Below are 19,296 nucleotides of genomic sequence, written 5' to 3'. Positions count from 1 at the left end.
TCTAATCTCTTCTCTTCCCAAACCCATCCATCATACTCTTGCTAACAATCTTTCTCACACACCCATTTCCTTATTGCACTTCTTTGACCAGAAAGTCAATGATTATCCATTGTTTGAAATTAGAAAAATAGGAAATTGGTTGATAATGAAAAGGGGATATAAAGTAGAGGCCAGAGAAGAAAGAGTGGTCCTTGTGAAAGACCTATAGAAGGCTAGGAAATGTTAAATGTCCCTCTAACGGCATCTAAAATAAAGGGGTAATATGTGATGGGACAAAAGTGGAATAGGAGTTGGGAAGATGACAGGAGGCGGCAACCCTTCTAGGAAAGAAACCAGAAAAGTTGGTCTACATTTGCTAGGAGATCAGACACATCCCCCAAACAACACCAAACAAGAAAACAAATTACCAAACTTTTTGACATATCAATACAGGGCCTACCTGAAGGAAATGACATTTTCTTTACAGTAATAAAAGAAGATGTGAACAAATGAGAAACATTATATTCCTGAATAGGAAGTCTCAATGTCATGAGGAGGCTCAGCATCTTTTATCTAATATATTTAAATTAATTCTAATCAAAATTCAACAAGAATTGTATTAGGAATTAAAAAATATCCTAAAGTTAGCATGAAAGAATATATGTGTAAAGCATAGATAAGTAGCATTATATACAATATTTACTCAATCAGTATAAAAACTTATAAGACTGATATAATTAAATGTAAAAGGGAGAAATTGACCAAAACACAATTATACTAGGGGACCTAAATACGTCATTGACAGCTGTGGATAGATCATCAAACAGAAAATAAATAATGAAATATCAGCCCTAAATGATACATTAGATGAAATGGACATAATTGACATATATAGAGCACTTCATCCTAAAACGTCAGACTATACATTTTTTTCTAGTGTACATGGAACATTCTCAAGGATAGACCATATATTGGGACATAAAACTAACCTCAGCAAATTTAAGAAGACTGAAATCATACCCAGCATATTCTCTTATCACAAGCTTTGAAATTGGATATCAACTGCAAAAAGAAAGCAGGAAAAACCACAAATACATGGAGATTAAACAACATGCTTTTAAAGAACGACCAGGTCAAAGAAGAAATTAGAGGAGAGGTCAAAAGATACATAGAAACAAATGAGAATGAAAATACATCCTACCAAAATTTTGGGGATGCAGTGAAAGCAGTTTTAAGAAGGAAATTTATATCATTACAGGCCTGTCTCAAGAAACAAGAAGAATCCCAAATAAATAACCTCATGTTACACCTTAAAGAACTAGAAAAAGAAGAACAAATGAAATCCAAGGTCAGCAGAAGAAAGGAAATAATAAAAATCAGAGAACTAAATGAAATAGAGAACAAAAAGACAATAGAAAACATTAATGTGACAAAGAGCTGGTTCTTTGAAAAGATTAACAAAATTGACAAACCCTTGGCTAGGCTCACTAAGATAAAAAGAGAGAAAACACTAATAAACAAAATCAGAAATGAAAAAGCAGAAGTTATCACGGATGCCACAGAAATACAAAGGATCATCCAAAAATATTATGAAGGACTATATGCCACCAAATTCAATAACCTAGAAGAAATGGACAAGTTCTTAGAAACATATAGCCTTCCTAGGCTGAACCATGAAGAACTGGAAAATCTAAACAGACCGATCACTAGTAACGAAATTGAATCAGTCATCCAAAACCTTCCCAAAAGCAAAAGTCCAGGACCAGATGGCTTCACTAGTGAGTTCTACCAAACCGTCAAAGAGGATCTAATACCAGTCCTGCTCAAACTCTTCCAAAAAATTGAAGAAGAGGCAGTACTCCCTAACCCATTTTATGAGGCCAACATTACCCTGGTAAAGACAACACAAAAAAAGAGAACTACAGACCAATATCTTTGATGAATACAGATGCAAAAATCCTGAACAAAATTCTAGCAAATTGAATGCAACAATGCATTAAAAAGATTATTCATCACGACCAAGTGGGATTCATCCCAGGGGCACAAGGATGGTTCAACATACGCAAATCCATCAACATGATACATCACATAAACAAAATAAAGGACAAAAATCATATAATTATATCAATTGATGCAGAAAAAACATTTGACAAGATACAACATCCATTTATGATTAAAACACTTAATAAAATAGGTATAGAAGGAAAATACCTTAACATAATAAAGGCCATATATGACAAACCCTCAGCTAATCTTGTAATTAATGGTGAAAAACTGAAGCCCTTTGCTCTACGTTCAGGAACACCACAGGGCTGTCCCCTATCACCTCTGCTTTTCAACATAGTGTTGGAAGTCCTCGCCAGAGCAATCAGGCAAGAGAAAGAAATAAAAGGCATCCAAATTGGGAATGAAGAAGTTAAATTGCCACTCTTTGCAGATGACATGATGCTATGTATAGAAAACCCTAAAGACTCCACCAAAAAGCTATTAGAAACAATCAATGAATACAGCAAAGTTGCTGGCCACAAAATCAATGTACAAAAGTCCACTGCATTCCTACAGACTAACAATGAAATCTCAGAAAAAGAAATTTAAAAAAATTCCTTTTGCAATTACAGCAAAAAGAACAAAATACTTAGGAATAAACTTAACCAAGGATGTGAAAGACCTATATGCTGTAAACTACAAGACATTTTAAAAAGAAATTGAAGAAGACACAAAGAAATGGAAAGACATTCCATGCTCATGGATTGGAAGAATCAACATAGTTAAAATGGCCATATTACCCAAAGCAATATACAGATTTAATGCAATCCCCATCAAAATCCCAATGGCATTTTTTAAAGAAATAGAACAAAAAATCATCAGATTTGTTTAGAACCACAAAAGACCCCGAATAGCCAAAGCAATCTTAAGAAAAAAGAATAGTGCTGGAGGTATCACACTCCCTGACTTTAGTTTGTACTACAGTGCAACAATAATCAAAACAGCATGGTATTGGCAGACAAACAGACACATAGAACAATGGAATAGAATTGAGAACTCAGAAATAAAACCACATATATATGGACAGATAATTTTTGACAAAGAAGCAAAAAACATACAATGGAGAAAAGACAGCCTCTTCAATAACTGGTGCTAGGAGAATTGGAAAGCCACGTGCAAAAGAATGAAACTGGACTGCTGTCACCATGTACCAACATTAATTCAAAATGGATCAACGACTTAAGCACAAGACCTGAAATGATAAACTGCATAAAAGAAAACATAGGTACTAATCTTATGGACCTTGGGTTCAAAGAGCGTTTTATGAATTTGACTCCAAAGGCAAGGGAAGTAAAAGCTAAAATAAATGAATGGGACTATATCAAACTTAAAACTTCTGCACAGCAAAAGAAACCATCGACAAAATAAAGAAGGAACAAACTGAATGGGAGAAGATTTTTGCAAACAGTGCCTCCGATAACGGGCTAATATCCAAAATATACAAGGAACTCATGAAACTCAACAACAAAAAAACAAACAACCCAATTGAAAAATGGGCAGGGGACCTGAAGAGACATTTCTCCAAAGAGGACATACAAATGGCAAATAGACATATGAAAAAATGCTCAACATCACTAATCATCAGAGAAATGCAAATAAAAACCACAATGAGATATCACCTCACCCCCGTTAGAATGGCTATCAACAACAAGACAAATAGTAACAAGTGTTGGAGAGGCTGTGGAGAAAAAGGAACCCTCATACACTGTTGGTGGGAATGCAGACTGGTGCAGTCAATATTGAAGACAGTGTGGACGTTCCTCAAAAAATTACGAATAGAATTACCATATGACCCAGCAATCCCTCTCCTGGGTATTTACCCAAAACATCTGAAAACATTTATCCATAAAGACACGTGTGCTCTAATGTTTATTGCAGCTTTATTTACGGTGGCCAAGACATTGAAACAACCAAAATGTCCTTCAATAGATGAATGGATAAAGAAGTTGTGGTATATATACACAATGGAATAGTATTCGGCGGTAAGAAAAGATGAAATAGGACCATTTGTGACAACATGGATGGATCTTGAGAGTATGATGCTAAGCGAAGTAAGTCAGACAGAAAAAGCAGAGAACCGTATGATTTCTCTGATAGGTGGTACATAAACCAAAAACAACAAAAGAACAAGGCAAACAAATGAGAAACAAAAACTCATAGACACAGACAATAGTTTAGTGGTTACCAGAGGGTGAGGGGGGTTGGGGGGTGGGAGATGAGGGTAAAGGGGATCAAATATGTGGTGATGGAAGGAGAACTGACTCTGGGTGGTGAACACACAATGGGATGTATAGATGATGTAATACAGAATTGTACACCTGAAATCTATGTAACTTTACTAACAATTGTCACCCCCAATAAACTTTAATTAAAAAAAAAGTAAAAAGAAAAAAATGTATAGCATTGGCAGAATAGCTAGAACGATAGAACAGAACAGAATGATAGATGCCATGTTTCCCCGAAAATAAGACTTAGCCGGACCATCAGCTCTAATGTGTCTTTTTGAGCAAAAATTAATATAAGACCCGGTATTATATTACATTATATTACATTATACTCGGTATTATATTATATAATATTATATCATATTATATCCGGTATCATATCATATCATATATCATATCATATCATATTATATAAGACTCAGTCTTATGTTATATTAAAATAAGACTGGGTCTTATATTAATTTTTGCTCCAAAAGATGCATAGAGCTAATGGTCTGGCTAGGTCTTATTTTCAGGAAAACACAGTAGTATTGCAAAAGTTCTTATACTATGGTCCAGGGCATTCCAAGAAAGACACTGAGATTATTAGAGAGTCACGATTCATTACGAAAGCCCAATTTCTAATATGGAATCAAACAAAGTAACCTAAGGTAACAAAACAAACAGCAACAACAACAAAAAAACAGTGTGGCAGGTTAACATCGTGACAGACTGGATTGACTGATATCTTCCTCCTTAAGAAGAGAGAAAACAAGAATACGGGCTGGTGTGGAAAAGATGAAGGGTCAGCCTGGTGGGAGTACGTTGCACCCCAAGAGACCCATTTGTTGACTAGACTCTCAAGACGTGATCGGTGATAGTTGACGAAAGCAAACCCCAGGCAGAGGCGGGAGAAGAGGCTGAGAAAGCAGCTCAGTCCTCCAACGTCTCTCTCTGATGGGCTGCTTGTCTTCCCACATTTATTTGTTGCCTCTCTCTGATATATCTCATTTTCTTAAACAGATATTTCCTGAGTGCCTGTTAGGAGCCTACCCCTCGAGTGGGAACGTTCCCATGAAGCCTGCAAAGAGTGCATACCTGTGGAGGGCCCCCTGACACCAATCATCAGTCCTCGGGCCACAGCAAATAAGGGTTTCTGTCTCAAGTCTCTGATGAAAGGTCAATCTGCCATCCCTCTGCTCTCTTCCTCAGTGAATCCCAAGAGCTATCAGGGAGGAAAAGATGTTGGGAGGAGATGCCTATGGGCTCAGGCTCCAGGCACAGGATGCAAGACGAGGAGTTGGCTGGAAGTGAACATGGGGACAATTGTCTCTGGGGTGAAACAGTCCCCCCAGCAAAAGAGCGGAAGTGAGGCCGTGTGGGGAAAACCCCTGTGGAGCTGCTTCTGAACATGATACTTTTCCAAATATGTCCAGACGTGTTCAAGGGAAAAGTACTTGCTTCTTTAAGGAGGAGGGGGTACCCTGGGAAGAAGCCAGGGTCTATTTTGCTTCCAGAAAGCGTAGTTTAGTTAAACTCTTGAGCAGAACCAGGTAGTGACACTCAGCATGTTGCAGAGACCCTCTTTCGAAGCTCCAATGATCAGGGAGCCTCCAGGATGTCAGTAGTTGCCCTTCCAGAAATACTGTCTCCAGAGAAATATTTCAGGCTTGAATACCATGTAGGGCTTTGGTTCGATTTTGTTTTTGACTCAGACAAGAAGCCTGCAGGGAGAGGGGGAGGGGTGTGGACAGCCAAACTGCTGAGAGAAAGAAGTTGCCCTCTGTGGAAAGAGATGCTATCAGAGACCTCTTAGAGAGAAGGGGCAGGAAGGAGGTCACCAAGGCAATTCAACTCCTTTCTCCCAAGTTGTCTAAAGAGGGCTGAAGTTCCAGCTTCCCGGAAGACAGAAGTGAGCCCCTCTTTAGGAAGAGGTTTCAAGTAGGCAGCACCCAAGGCCACAAGAGTTACAAGATTTCTGAGAAGCACAGAGCAGGTAGTGATTGTTCTCTGCAGCCCCAGAGGCAGCTGGTGGTTGGCTCCCTGGGTTGGGTGTACTCTCTAGAACCAACCAGCTTTAAGAGATAGGGCCCTGCAAACACAGCCACTCCAAGAGGCAGAAAGTCACATACAATAATAGGAATATCTTCTAGAACAGTTAAGCCAGATATTTAGGTCCACTCGGAGGACCCTTGGTGCAACACCAATCTTTGATACAGAAACGGATGACTACATGCCTCACAGGGAGGAAATGTAAAAGTCAGATGTTAAGACAGAACAAAGTATTGCCTCCCGTGAGTATTTTAGAATCTGCAAGCAAAGAAATAAACTTGATTCTGACTGGTTATCAAGGGTGAGTGACCACCACATAAAAGTGACCACAATTGATTTGATTCAATATCCTGGGGAACAGTAAAATACCGTAATTCCCCTTAGTAATTATTCAGTTTTGGAAAAGAGAAGGGAGAATATTCAGGCAGCAGTTAGGAAAAGGTGGAAAGGAATTTTTAAATGTTAAATAGTAGTCAGTAAGCTTAGAGACTAATTTAAAATCTCACATTGGACTCTCAGGAAAGTCATGTGCCAAAGGTTGAGAAAATCAACAGCAGAAAAAATGATTGGCCTGTTAACACATCTATGTGGCTGCATGCAACACACAAGCCCGTTCACCCCGTTGCACTGGGTCCACTCAACAACCCCAGGAGGTCAGGCACACAGGACCAGGCCTGGTTTCTTTTTCTCCCTTCCTCCCACAGGGGAAAACAGGCTCAGAGAGGTTGACCAACTCACTCAAGGTCCAGAACAAATGAAATTTAAAATTGCAATAGCAAAGCCTACAGGTCATTGGTCGGGGGGAGTCTTTTAAAATGGCAAGATTTAAAAACCCCCAAAGAAAGAGCACGAGGAAGTGCTCACAGCATGAATTTGAAAGTAGCCAGAACAAAATGGTATCCAGGGATCACATGGACAGACGCAAGAGCCCTGAAGGGTAACTGACAATATCCATAGCAGCAAGTCATCCAGGTGGGTCAGCTGGGACCCATTCATTCAAGGCTGTGTGACTCAGCAAGTCACTGAACCTCTCTGTTCCTCCGATTCCTCTCTGGTACCGATCTTCAGTGTTTGTTGTGCGGATGAAATGAGACAGTGGATTTAAGCAGTGACAGCAATGCACAGCCCATGGGAAGCGCTACAGAAATGTCTGGTAGGGCCATCAGGACAATATCACTGGTACTAATACATGGAAAATATTTATGACAATACCCGGAACATAGTGCTTTCTAAGAATTAGCTTTTAGCTCTTTTCACCACTAATGACTCCTTTTTATCAGTTTTACTCTACTGATACCGCATTTTAAAAACATATGGCCTACCCACGTATGTTTTTCACAACTAATGCATCTACCACATTTACTGATCAAAGGCGCCTACATAAAAAGGAATGTCAAGATCAGCTCAGTGTCCCCTCCCTGAATATGGGAAAGTATGGAGACTTGATACTCAGTTTAGTTTGCAGAGCTGCTTTACGGGGACCTGGACAATTCACACAGGGCTTTGTGAAGGCCTGAAAATAGCTCCTGGATGCTCACTAGAGTCTGTGATGGTCCCCAGACACATGGAATCCCAGAGTGGGAACCAGATGCAGGAAATGATCGTGCCTTGAGTGCACTTGAGGTCTCCTTGCAAAGGAGATGGCAGACAGTGTCTTGGTTTCTGTTTTTTAACAAGGAGAATATCATGGTGATTTCCAGATGCCCAGTTCCCTTCTGAGGCTGAAAGAGTGGAGTCCAGGACTAATGGAAAGGAGAGTTCTGGAGAAAGATCGGGTGATTCTCTTCCTATGCCAGGAGACATGGCTCCTCCATGAGCAATGGCAGAATTGCAAACATGAAGTTACCATTACTCACTGGGAGAAACTTAACATCACTAATCTGAGGGGGAAACAGGTCTGATCAACCTACCAACACTTTCTGAAGAAAAACCAGAAAATGTAGTTTATTTAGAGTAGCGCTTTACAGCTTGGGGGAACACAAAAGAATCTCTAGAGGTACTTTTAAACCACAGTGATACTTGGGGCCCCTCCTCAGAGATCCTGGAGTGGGGCACAGGGGTCACGGATACTTAAAAGACCTCTCCTACAACCAGACTCTCTGATTTAGACTTTCAGAAGTCTAAAGGCTTTGAGACGGGATTGTTGGATGAGTAGAAAGTTGTTCCTTCAAAAAAAAGGGGAACAATTTAAATATAGGAAACAAAAGGCAGGGATAAGAATACATTTTTTAGGATAGAAAGGCAGTAATAGGATCCTCCTCCTGCCCCCATTCCAAATGCAGCAAGGACTGGTCCTGCCATTTTTATGAATGATGCAGGATAAAGTCCTGACAGCTATAGACAATGCAGGAAGATTTTATTAATGTTAAAATGTGCCTGACGTGCCCAATAAATCCTAAGCTCCTCCCAGCACTGGGAACCGAGCTGCCAGGCACTGAGAAATGGCCCCTCCACCCTCAGGGGTAATGCAGCTTGGGAGGCTCTGGGGTTGGACGCAGCTGGCTCCTCGGGACATGGCCACACATTATGTCACCACACCACCAAATCATGGGGGTGGTTCTTGGAAACAGAAATCCCGCTCCACACAATCCTGGGGCTTCTGTCTGTGGCACAGCATGATAAGGAGGGCCAAGGTTCAGAGAAGGGCCATGTGAAGGCGGCAATGTCCTTGTGAGGGGACAGTATGAAACGAGAAGGTTAAGGAGAGGGCCATGCTCAAAGCTTGGGGAGGCATGCGGTCCGGGCAGGTAAACAGGGCTTATTTTCCAAATATTCCTGAAATGCTGCCACAAAGGATCATGCCTTCGATTTTTCTAAAGAGTAATTTTACAAGAAATAGAGGAAACAGCCTTTAAAAAGTAGACAATTAAGCACACAGAACTTGTCACCCCAGAGGGTGCTGTGACTGAAAATAGAAACTGGCTAAGGACATGATTTATTAAGGGGACTCTGCACATCTTGGAGAATACCACTAAGGTTGAGCGCACTTCCATGAAAGGCAACTGACTTAAAATGCTTTTCAGCATCACCGTCACAGACCCTCAGTCTGCCTCAGCACGGCACTAGTTCTAGAAATGGTAAATCATTCTTTACTCCCTGCTAACTGCCAAAAGAGTGATGCCACAGGATATTTTCAAAACTGTCTGGTGAGAAAGTGACAATGCCAATGATGCCATGAGACAGATGTCAGAAAGATGTGACAACTGTGGAATTTTCCTAAGTCCTATAATAAGAGAGCGAACAATCTGCATGGGAAAGCGTGAAGGAAAAAAACCCAAAACAGCAACAAAACCGACTAAGTGTATAAAAGGCTGGAACACCTTTAGTGAGGAAGAAATTATCTAAGGCACTTGCCAGAATAGGCTTGCTTCATGGTGTAGGAAAAAAAGCATTAATTTCCCATTTGAGTCTTGGATAGCAACTGTAAAACAGTTATATTTCCAAGGTTAATGTAGTTTATCTAGTATTCTCACCAAGACATCGTCATTTCTGAATTTTCTTAAAATGTCACAGCTAATAATATCTGATACATCTAGAAACTTCAGAGTAAATGAAGTTGAACAAATTTCTCCATATCCATTCTGGAGCCCCCTCGCCATGATAAACCCAATGAATTCGAGGGAGCAAGACATTATAGGGTCCCCGAAGGGAAAGCCAAGTCTCCGTCTTCCTTCTGGTCTCCTCTTCCACCTCACACCTGTCTCGGTCTGTCTGTAACTTGGGATGTAAAAGCTGCTCTTTGGGAGCGGGAGGAACTGTGCTACCTTGCATAGGGCACACGGGTTGGAAGGTCACTTCCTGCGGCCAAGTCCCTGAAGGGTACGTCCCCACACCCCCAAGGGCTTCCTGCCCTGACATCTTGCTCTGGGGTCACTTTATCTCCCATGGGATTCACCATGTCTTAGACCAACAGTAGAAACACAACATGATGAAATTTAGCACAGGATTTCTGTCTTTCTTCACAAAACATAATTAAAGTCATCTTACTAAAAAGCTATATATATATTTCCTGCTGAGAGAGAGAAAAATAGATCCAGTTCCAGAAACTATTTGGAAAGGAAATCCAAAAGCACATCTTTCTGTTCTTATCATTTCCGTTAAGTGGTGACCCAGTCTTGGATCTGGCACATGAATCTTTGTTTGGGGTGGGGTGGGGTGGGGGTGGGGAATGCTGGAATGGTTATAACTCTGGTCTCATGTAAGTTTTCTGACGGAAACTAAAACTGATTCCCTTTGCTGTGTGCTGTCTTATGAAATCTATTTCATGTTATTTTTGTTGCACTCTATTGTGTTTAATGAAAAACTTCTCATGAACCAGAATTCGGAAGTGGCTGTTTATAACTGTGTTTTATGAAAATCACAGTCAAAGATTAGAAACAGAAGTAAAATTGGTTATATTTGCAATGGCAACGGGCACATAATGGATTCAACTCTGCAGTGTGTTGTGTTTTAATCCTAATTTGCCTTCTCACTTTTTGTAACAGTTGTAAATTACCTCCTGTTTACATTTCCCATCTCCACAAAACAAAGGTATGGGCTCTTGGATCCCAATGTAGAGCAGTCTGGAATCCGTTTGGTAAATTTTCAATATATTACTTTCTTCTTATGCTCTCACTTTATAAAAACTAGGCAAATATTTGTCATTTAGCTAGGCAATAGAGTATTTTAAGAGGTTACCACCTACTTTAAGCAAGAATGGAACTTTGGGCTACTGAGATGGCACAACCAAGACTCTTCTCACCGTCCACACTGGGACAAGAAAAGGGGGGAAGTAGGAGAACTGTCCATTTTGGGTCTTCTCAAGGAAGCCATTCATCTTGCCATCTTTTCGTCTTGCCATTTCCTTTGTAAAAATGAAGTCAGAAGTGCCTTCCCTGACAAACTGTTACTCCCCTTTATTCCTCCTACCTCGAGTCAAGGACCAGCCTCTCTCTGCCCACCAACCTCCAAGGGTGATGAGCAACCAGAGGAGGCCGTGAGGGTGCAGCCAGCCAGATGAGCCCACAGGGGATGGAGGAGGAGGAAGAAGACCAGCCAACTAGATCAGTGGGCTGGAGGGTGGTGTGAGTAAGGTCAAGTGTGGGGTAATTCCTGGCAACCAGAGACTGCTATTGTAACCCAGCAGGGCCAGTCTTCTCCCAAATGCCAAGGCTGACTTTAAGAACTGAAGGGGACACATGAGTGGCACAGCACCACGTGTTACCAGTCCTGGGAAAGTCAGGACACAGAGACACCGAGAGCAGGCGTCCAGCATCACTTTCCTAAGTGTCATTTTCTAAAGAGGACAAAAGGGGGTCTACTTTCAGCTGAAGGAAAGGACTGATTTGGCATGATTTTCTGCATTGGATTCTAGTGGTTTGGATTCATAAATAGGAGAAAGCTGTAATTCTGACTTGGGGGGATTCCTGAGGCTGGAGACAGTTTAGACTCACATCCTCACTGAGACTGGGCAGAAATCGACACCAGGGTAAAGGTCAACTCGGGAAGAGCAGCACATAGACGCCCAGATTCCTGGCACGAGTTTTAACAGGAAGTTGACTGATTACAGCTCCCCTACCTGCCCTGTCGGCAACACACAGCGGTGACAGGCACTAACTCTGTCACTTGGCTCCTTGTCTGAAGGGCACTCTTGTCCTGAGGATGCTGCACATACTTTTTGATTCAGAATCCGTGCTCAACTGGCAGGTCAGGAAGCCCGACTCAGGCAGCTTTATACTCACCCCAAATGATGATAAACAGAGCAACAGGTGGAGCTAGAATTAATTCATAAGTTCTTGACTGTTCACTCTAATTTATACTTTACAAAATGTTTTCTCATACTCCTAGTTCCTGAGAAGAGAGGATAGTCTTAAACCTGCTTTAAAACTGTAACACACCTAGAATCACAAGGATTATAAAATAAACACACTAAAAACCTAGTTCTTGAAGACATATAAAGAAGACCCCATTAATGCAGCAAATCATTAGAAATAAAATCTCCAATCCAGTATGTTGCAGTTTCTTTATCAGTGTTCATTAATCAGGACTTTACTTTTGATGCCCAATAACTTCATGTAGAGTGCTTTCTATTCAGAAAAGTGGATATAACATCTCTGTTCAAAATACCACAGCAGCAATGCTGACATAATTCTAAAACTTTACGAAAAATAAGAAATCTAGATGGATGCATACTATTTGTAGGATACTACTATAACTCTATGGCTATTTGGAAACATCTAGATAGTTGCATCATGCTGATTCACCCAGCGATTATCCAAAGAAATGTCATTTGGATTGCTGCCTGTGCAAAAGCATCATGTGGTTAGAGCTGAGGTTCAAACTACTACTACCAACTATAATCAATAAAGGTAAGAACAATCAAACACATACCCTGGATACAGTCCACGTGTTTGATAAATTAACAACTCTACTTTCCTCTAGTTGACCTCAGCATCTGCCAGCGTACTATGCTAATATTTCTGGGTTAATCTTTTTGTCTTTTCTTCTGGGCTACTTGGGTCTTTTAAAGCTCCTTTGCCTAATGGAGTTGGTAAGCTGCTATCCGTCTTAGCTGTTAAGGTCCCTTGCTCATTTAGCATACCCCTAGCATATAGCACAGAGCACTATATTAAAGGTCAGATTTTTATACTAACCGCCTTTTTTTTTTCCTTTTACCAAATAGCAAAAGCAACACAAAGGGAATTTTATATACAACACATGTCTCAGTCCTACTCAACAGCAGAAAGTAACTCTGCAAATCAGGAAGCATGCTGGACGCTAGCGGTACCTTGGAGACGGACAGTTCTTTAGATTTAGACTCGAACAGGTGCTCCAGCCTGGAAGTGTCCACCTTTATAGGTTCCAGTTTTGACCACAGGAATTCTCTGCAGCGGCGGTTGTTCTTGCACGGCCACTCAAAAGGCCGCACTTCATTCCAAAACAGACGGATGGTCTTCTTTTTCTTAGTGAATGCTGGCTGACCCCTGGGTACCTGGGGCCACCCTAAGCCCTGAGGAGCGTTGAATACTGGAGGAGGAGCCAATAAATTACCGGGGACTGGAGGGGGAGGTACGCTGTCCAACAGGGGCGGAGGGGGCGGGGGCGGCAAACCCAGAAAGGTGGGTGGGGGCGGGGGCGGCAGTCCCGGGGCCTCCCCATGACCCAGGTCCACATCTAGGACGTCGATGTCATCCTCTTCCCCCAGGTCGGTGAAATCCATATCTTGGATTCTGAGCTCCCTCGGATTGGCCATGAGCTGGTCCCAGATGTAGTCAGACTCCGTCTTGGGCTGCGCAGATGCTTTCTCTGGGATCTTGTCATTGGGCTCCGCGTCTGGGGAGATGGACCCTCTCCTGAGGTCCCCGCTGTTGAATTTCTCAGCAAAGGCTTTCACGCTGCCCCGATTGTCCAGGCAGCCAACATCCACCCTCCTGACACTCTCATCCTGGGCCAGAGAGTTGGCCTGCAGGGTGGATATCCTGCTGGCCAGGCTGGCCACCGCCTCGGCCCCCTGCTCAGTCCCCGTGGGCTCGCCCTCCCCCTTCTCCTCATCATTCGTGGGCTTTCTGTTATGGGCATACAGCATGTCCAGCATGAATCGTTTGTTGGTGAGGATGTCGCCACACTGTTCATTTATACCAGCATCCTGAACACCCGTGGACCACAAACCTGAAAGTACATAGGAAGGAAAACAAAAAAGTGAGAAAGTGGCAAGGACCTCAATACCAGGAGAAAACCAATTAGGTAATATGGGGGCTATCCACAGAGTCACTTCAGAGAAGAGACTGAAGCAAAACAACTGAAGAGGAAGGTGGTCATGACTGACAAGAAACCTAACCAGGAAGAGATGCTGCATCAACGTCCCAGCGGCCCACTCCCAGACCAAGACTCCTGCAAAAGGGACAATGCTCATGGCTCCTGCCTAGGCTCATGGGAGAAATTTTCCTCACCTTTCCTGCCCACCGATGACAACTGGGCAGGACCCATCCAGCCACAGGTAACCAGGGGGTTTCTGTCCTAACTAGACACAGCGAGGCCAGGAAGATGTTCCCTTTGCCCACAGAAGGCTGTAGAGTCTCCCTGTTCCACATCTGCACCAGGACAGCTCAAAGCGCCTGGAGAAATGCACAAACCATACCATGGTCACACTTTAAGTTCGTGGTCACTAGAGTTCAGGAGACCCTTAAAGCTGCCTGCCAGTCTTATTCATGACTATCCAAATGACCTTTGACACCCCTCCTCTCTCCTCCAAACGTCCTTACCTATCCCATCCTCGCACAAGCATGGCCTTGCTTCCTACTTCAACAACTTAATAGACGAAGGCAGACGAGATCTTCCACACTCTTCATTCTACTTCCGCGCACCCATCTGCACCGGAACCCCAGCCATGGCCTCCCTCCTGTGCTACTGATAAATCGTCCCTCTCTTATCAGGGGTCAGCTGCTCCATGGAGCATTTGGAAACCACTTCAGCAATTCTCTGTCTTGCATCTCCTATGCTCTTCCTACTAGACCTTCCTACTGGCTCATGAACGTGGTATAATTTCACCCATCTTAAAAACAAACAAACAAACAAAAACAAAAACCCTTCCATTAACTGCACTTATCCCTCCAGCTACAATCCAACTTTTCTCCTTTCAAGTAAAGCTGCTTGTAAGAGTTGTTTTGCTCACTGTCTCCAGTTTCTCTCTTTATTCTCTCATGAACCCAGTTTCATGAAGTGTTTGCTCCCATCACTTTTCAAAGCTGCTCCTTTCCAGGTGACCGATGACTTGCCTTTTGCCCCAGCCCCAGCTGATAACTCCCTCTGCCTTTATTTATATCGTTCAATTGGTTTCTGGGACACTGCACTCACCTGGTCTGCTTCCTTGTTTCTGGCTGCTGCTTCTCAGTCCCCTGTGCTGTTTCCTCCTTAACTTAACCTTTAAATATCCTTGGACCTCTTCTCTCCATCTACATTCACTCTCTGAGTCATCATCTCATCCAGTCTTAGGGCTTTAAATACCACCTTCTGCCATCACTCCCATGCTTCTCCTGCAACAGTTTCCGTCTCAGGTATGGTAACTTCAGTCATCTACCTGCCAGTTCGAAAAACCTCGTAGTCATGTTTGACACCTCTAGTTCTCTCATCCCACATATCCAACATAGCAACGTGTCCTGTTAGCTAAGTCGTCATGTTACATCCAGAATCCCACCACTTTTCTCATTACCTCCCCTGCCACAATCCTGGTCTGAAGCAGCATGGCACGGTTTCTTGCCTACAGCTTTGCAAGGATGTCCCCTCACCTGTCTCAGCTTCCACTCTTGCCCCTCTATAGTAGTTCTTAACACCATAGCCATGTGATATGTTAAAATGCTTGATTATATCTTTTTGCTCAAAGTCTTCTAATGGTGCTACATTTCACTGAGACAAAAAGCCAGTGACCTTTCAATGTTCACAAGTCCCGTGAGATCCCACCTTAATGTTCTTCATCTCCTACTGCTGCCACCCTAGCCATAAATACATGAACCTCTTCAGCTGCTGTAGCTCCTTGACATTTTGCGAACTCACTGGGCATGACCCAGCCTCCGTACTTTTGCCCCTCCTGGAATAAACTGCATCCAGTTAATCACACAGTTTGCTTCTCAACCTCCTTTAGATCTTTGCTCAAATAGTATCTTTTCAGTGATGTCTTCCCCAACCACCTTATTTATAATTGTGCAACCCGCCCTCTACCCAACACTATTTATCATCCTTTCCTGCTTTATTTTTAACCGGAGCACTTATTACTGTCTAACCTTCCACATATTTTCCTTGCGTATTTTATTGCTGCCTTTGCCTCATCACTGGAACAATTATAATTACTTGTTAAACGATCCTCTTCATTGGTTGCAAACTCTGCAAGAGCAGGGATTTGGGTATGTTTTGTTCACAGTTACATCCCCAGCATCTAGGATGGATGGATGGATGGATGGATGGATGGATGGATGAATGAATGAATGAATGAATGAATGGTCAGGATGTTATTCCTATGAGTTTGCTTCCTAAGAGCCAGCAGGGCTGTGTGGTGGGCTTTCAGGATGAACTCTGTAAGATATCCAGGGCCTCCGTGAATACTTGTGTTGGGAGTAGCAGGAAACCTCGGTCATGGATATGAGCATCAGGAGTTTTCATTCTACCAAAGGAGAAAAGCCCTATCAAATATGCCGGGGGCTGACATTGGTCTCTTCCCTTTGGCCCTGCCTTGATCTTAGAGGAGGCATTTGTAGGAGAAGCACAAAGGTGCTCTGTTCCTTCCAGTGCAGATTTGTCCTCTGTGCTCTATTCGATTCTAACAAGTGTCCTAACCTCACTGAGGGGCCAACCCCAGAACAAAGCGCTCTTGAGCTTTCTTATAGTTTTCACAAACAAAATACACTTAGGAGATAACCACCACCAAAGAGACAGGAGATGGCATTTGAGCACATGATGGAAAAATCTGGTAATTTGGTGTCTCTACAACTGGTCAGACAGTCCTATAAACAGGGAGACTGTTTTAACGCCAGGAGGCTGCAGCAGATAAAGTGGCTGAGTCTTTCACCAGATTGCCTCACTCTTTCTCATTTATTGGGAAATGTTGGCAATTTCTTATTTTGGCAACAGGGAAAAGAGCATAATCAGGTAACATTTTAAATGCTAGTTTTCTCACTTACTTTCTTCATTATCTTAAGTCTTCTTTTATTATTATGCAGTGTACTTCTTTGTCCCTAGTAATTTCCTTTGCTCTGAAGTCTACTTTATCTGATATTAATATAGTCACTCCTGCTTTTCTTTTTTAATGTTGACATGCTGTATCTTTTCCCAACTTTTAATTTTTCATCTGCCCATGTCATTATACTTGAAATGAGTTTTGTATAGACAGCATACGAGTAGGTTTGGATTTCATCCATTCTGCAAATCTTAGTCTTTTAATTTAAAGTAATTATTGATCTATTAGGGCTTAAGCATGCCATTTCATTTGTTCTGTTTGTTCCCTTTGTTTTAGTTCCTATTTCTCCTTTCTTGGTTTTGGTAGGTTACTTGAACATTTTTTAAAAATTCAATTTGATTTATAGTGTTTTGGAGTACATTGCTTCATGTAATTTTCATAGCAGTTGCTCTACATATTACAATATACACACTAACTCATTAATCTACTGGTATTGATGTTTTACTTCTTTGAAGTGTAGAAACCTTACTCCCCTTTAGATTCCTTTACCGTCCCCACTTTTTAAATATAATTGTCATAAGTATTTCCTCTACATATCTTGAACACAATATCAAACACCTTGTAATTTTTGCTTCCACCATCAAATATGATTTAAGAAACTCATGAGGAAAAAGACAACCTTTTTAATTTATCCCTATTTTTACCCATTCTGTTTTTCCTTTCCGAAATTCCAAGTCTTCTGTCTTCATTTTCTTTCTGTTCAAAGAACTTACCCATTCTTTAAGAATAGGTCTGCTAATGACAAATTCTCTTAGTTTTTCTTTAACTGTCTTTATTTTCCCTTCATTCTTAAAGAATTCATGCTTGACACATCTGGTTATTTGGGAGCCAGGAAAGGGGGAGTAGGACAGCAACAGATTTTCCATCAGTGCTTATCTAGGGCAGGACGTGTATTAATAGCCAAAAAGACTCGCTGTTCTGTTAGGCACTCCTTTTCCTAATCCTTTGGCTAGGGAAATAGACTCTACTTGGAGCTTCACTACCATCTCATTAAAGTCTGAAGGTCCCTAGACAGTCTGCCTTCTTCTTTCCACCTTTCAGAGTCCTCCTATGATTGGTTGTTCTGTTATGCCCAGGGTGTTGATATTTTAAGAAGGAGGACTTAGGAGCAATGGAGCTTCTCCATCTTAGCCAGATGCCCCCTCATTCTTTGATTCATCAACAGTTTTGTGAGCCCCTACTATATTCTGCGTACCCAGTTAGGAAGTGAGGACTCACAGTGAACAAGACCAACATCCTCTTCCTCAAAAAGCTCACATTCAAGCAGAGACAAAAGGCAGTCTTACCAGTAATTACAACAAAGTGTGATGGATGCTCTGATAAAGCCTCGCACATTAATGCCACGGAACAGAACACACAAAACAAAGAGAAAGAAAACCACGCAACTGGAATAAGTTGAATCTCTTTCAAGCCCTACAAACTCACTTTCAAGTATAAGGCACAATCATTAGAAATAAGATTGGAATATGATTATAATATGATGCAGTTGAGAACATTCTGAACAGCAAGAGCTATGCCGACAGAGGTGCCCTGACTTCATTGCTGTTGAAGTTGCCTGTGTACAGTGGGATTTTTCATGAACCGATAAGTTACTATAAACAAACCTGATCACATCTCTTAACAGCACCAGACTGAAGCAGAAAAATCACTGCAAAGCCCTCATTTCTGAGTCCATACACTTGGACACCACCAGCTTTTGGTAGAACGTCCATGGTTCTTAACTGGGAACAGAGTTTCCATTTTTGGAAAGCTGTCCTTTTTGGAAGGATATTGGACAATCTGATCCACGAAAGTTCTGTTCCCTGGCTTATTTTTACTAAGCCAACTTGTTGATATGTTTTAGGCCCACTTAACCTGGTTATGATGAATAATTCTTAAAGCTATTCATAATAAATAAATATTTTAAGTCCAGACTTATCAAGAACACTAACCTTCACCCTGTACTATGACCATAATTACATTAAATGTGAATAGTAACAAGTAGAGTTTGGGAAACTAACTATAATCTCACTTTGAAAGAAATTAAGTCAGTATCAATATAGTTAATGCCTCTTAGCACATACATTTCCAACCAGGCACAAGATTTTCAATGTAATAATTCCTAACATATAAACTAATAAAGTCTTCCAGTCCTCTTTTCCTACTGCATCATAATGACTAGCAATATAGATAATAAAATCTAATAATATACAGCGGGTGCCAAAAAATGTGCACACATTTTAAGAAAGGAAAAAAACTGTATTAAAATTGTAATAATATATACTGATAACAAAAGATGAATACAAGTCATGTGTGTACATTTTTTTGGCA

At 41.6% G+C, this 19,296-nt stretch overlaps 1 protein-coding gene across 13 annotated transcripts in view; it reads right to left on the bottom strand.

The window, feature by feature from the left end:
- Positions 1-19,296, bottom strand: part of FHOD3 (formin homology 2 domain containing 3) — a 436,559-nt gene that overhangs the window by 50,550 nt on the left and 366,713 nt on the right. For all 13 annotated transcript variants that reach the window (XM_033087594.1, XM_033087595.1, XM_033087598.1 and 10 more), the window contains one exon: positions 13,048-13,928. In XM_033087594.1, coding sequence (XP_032943485.1) covers positions 13,048-13,928 — 881 coding nt within the window. The remainder of the gene's footprint in view (positions 1-13,047; positions 13,929-19,296) is intronic.

This window comes from Rhinolophus ferrumequinum, chromosome 19, assembly GCF_004115265.2.
Source record: "Rhinolophus ferrumequinum isolate MPI-CBG mRhiFer1 chromosome 19, mRhiFer1_v1.p, whole genome shotgun sequence".
Taxonomy (NCBI): Eukaryota; Metazoa; Chordata; class Mammalia; order Chiroptera; family Rhinolophidae; genus Rhinolophus; species Rhinolophus ferrumequinum.
The sequence above is the reverse complement of the archived record's forward strand: the minus strand, read 5'-3'. Positions and strand labels throughout refer to the sequence as shown.